This window comes from Sinocyclocheilus grahami, unplaced genomic scaffold (genome assembly GCF_001515645.1).
Source record: "Sinocyclocheilus grahami isolate Dianchi unplaced genomic scaffold, SAMN03320097.WGS_v1.1 scaffold6934.1, whole genome shotgun sequence".
NCBI classification, from domain to species: domain Eukaryota; kingdom Metazoa; phylum Chordata; class Actinopteri; order Cypriniformes; family Cyprinidae; genus Sinocyclocheilus; species Sinocyclocheilus grahami.
The window spans coordinates 3,911-6,386 of NW_015511160.1; the positions used below are offsets into that span (position 1 = coordinate 3,911).

The following is a 2,476-nucleotide window of genomic DNA, read 5'->3' on the forward strand; positions in this document are numbered from 1 at the left end:
ATTTTGTTTTCATTTTTCTCAAAGACTTTAGTATGAGATATACACAAAAACATAAGAAATTAGTATGGGGCAAATACTTTTTCACAGCACTGTATAACACTTATTTGTATATCACATTTACCATTGTTCGGTGAATTTTCACTGGAGAAATCCAGACATTTCAATTGGAATCCACACAATTGAGAATTTCGTTGTGGCGAAATATTTCCGCGCACATTCCATTTGCAACGGGTTCAAGTTTGTCACACAAATTCAGCATGTTGACCAAAATAAAGCTGTTTGGTTTTACTTATGAGTGCTTAATACATCTCTGCTAGGGGTCGACCGATATGTGTTTTTAGGGCCGATGTGATACCGATTATTAGAGATCAAGTAGACCGATAACCGATATATATGTCTGGTGTACAAATGAAAATGAATGTCAAAATTAAGAATAACAAGGGTTCTGACAAAAAATATCTTTAAATGCTTTTAAATTATTTTATTGGCAAATTGGTACAAATTACAGATAACCATAAAAATGCTTAATATCGGCACCGATAATCGGTCTACACGTCATAACGGACAATGGCGTTTTCTGGCCGTTCAAATATTCGCCAAAATTTGGTTCATTCTGCATGTGGAAATCTTTGGCCCTAACAACATTCTAGATTGCATGGATTCCTATTAAAATGACTGGATTTCACCAGCCGAACGGTGGCGAAACCAAATCATCTTAAAATAGCCAAATATTTCTAAAACATTTTATTGCACTTTATAAAAATAAGAGGTTAAACTACACCCCTCATGCTGGCACTTAATGTCCCCGTATATTTCCTTCCCATCCAGACTCTAAGCCAGAGAGAGAACTGGAGCAAGTGGATCCGCAGCACAGGTGAGAGATTATAAGAGTCATGGCTCGCAGTTTTAATGCGGGCGGCTATTTTTAAAACACCAACCATGAGCTCCCCGCGTGAGAGCGGTCCCAGGAGACACCACACGTCTGTCGAATTACCATATCCAACTCAGCACAACAGATAAGAACTACAATTCACACGTGGCAGCAAGAGAGCAGGTGAATGACTGCTCACCGAACACCTGAACAATTTGCTTCTGAACAGCCGTGGACACATTAAAGGTTGAGCCATGTGCTACGATTAGTTGCGCGTGCTAAATATGTCTTTAGAGGAATTTAGCCGTCCCTGTGGGAGGTGCATATATGCAGCTGGAGCGACACTCATTTAGCATCACAATAACTGTGACACAGCTCATTGGTTTGTGAAGAGCAGCACTCGTGTTGTGCATATTGTATAACCAGGAGCTCCATCAGCTGTGCTTTTTGACCGCAGCACAGTGTTAATTGAGCGAGGCTCACAGGAGATAGTTACCGTCTCCGACTCGTCGTCGCTGCCCTGGGCTATGGACTCCAGAACGGAGGCCCTGGAGAGCCGGCGTTTTTCCCTGTTGGCCTCGAGCGTGGCAAAGTAGTTAACCGCGGCAAACTCGACGAGGGCCGAAGCCACGAAGGCAAAGCAGACGGCGATGAACCAGTCCATGGCGGTGGCGTAGGAGACTTTGGGTAGCGAGGAGCGGGCGCTGATGCTCAGAGTGGTCATGGTGAGCACAGTGGTGATTCCTGAAGGTCACAGGAGATTATGTGAACTCGCAAGTACAGATTTACATGGGAAATTATCCCAGAAACACTGAGAACATGAGAAAAACCTAAACAGTGAATAGTTAAAGGGATAGTTCACCTAAAAATTTTAATTTTGCTATCAATTACTCACTATCATGTTGAATGTTGGTAACCAAACAGCTGCTGGTCCCCACTGACTTCAATAGTATTTTTTACTATGGAAGTCAATGGCTACCAGCAACTGTCTGGTTACTAACATTCTTCAAAATATTTTCTTTTGTGTTCAACAGGAGGAGGAAACTCAGACAGGTTTATAACAACTTGAGGGTGAGCAAATCATGACAAAACTTTCATTTTAGGGTGTACTGTCCCTTTAAGACCACTAGTATATTATATTTTTAAATAGCACGTGAAACAATATAAATTATGCTGTTAGCTACATTGTGGTTGTGCTCATCTTGCGTTGTTTAATTCAGCAAATGCATTCAGTTATCATCTTTAAAATTTAAATGGTTAGTTTTAATATAGTTTTATGTAGAAACTATTGGCAGGTTGATTTAATAATCAAGAAATAAATAAAAAATTACAAACCATACTTTGGTTTGTAAATCACACCATACTCTGCACACTGCACATTTTGGTAAATGTAGTTGGTATGTTATTTGTATACAGAACAAAAACTATTTCTGTTGAGTATCAGTGTGGTTATTGTTAAGTAAAACTAAAATGCAAAATATTAAAAACTGTGTTAGTTCATTTAAATAAAGCTTAAATTAAATATAAATAGTACATGAAAAACTTTACATTGAAAATGCTGCTTTAACTGAAATAATATAAGTTGCAGATGAAGTACTAAAATTA

The 2,476-nt window shown here is 39.0% G+C and overlaps 1 protein-coding gene across 1 annotated transcript in view; it reads right to left on the reverse strand.

Annotated features, from left to right (window-relative positions):
• Positions 1-1,623, reverse strand: part of LOC107577706 (gamma-aminobutyric acid receptor subunit alpha-4-like) — a 3,416-nt gene extending 1,793 nt beyond the window's left edge. The window contains exon 1 of the mRNA XM_016263753.1: positions 1,368-1,623. Within this exon, the coding sequence (XP_016119239.1) occupies positions 1,368-1,595 (228 nt within the window). The 5' untranslated portion in view covers positions 1,596-1,623. The remainder of the gene's footprint in view (positions 1-1,367) is intronic.
• Between the last annotated feature and the right edge of the window lie 853 nt (positions 1,624-2,476).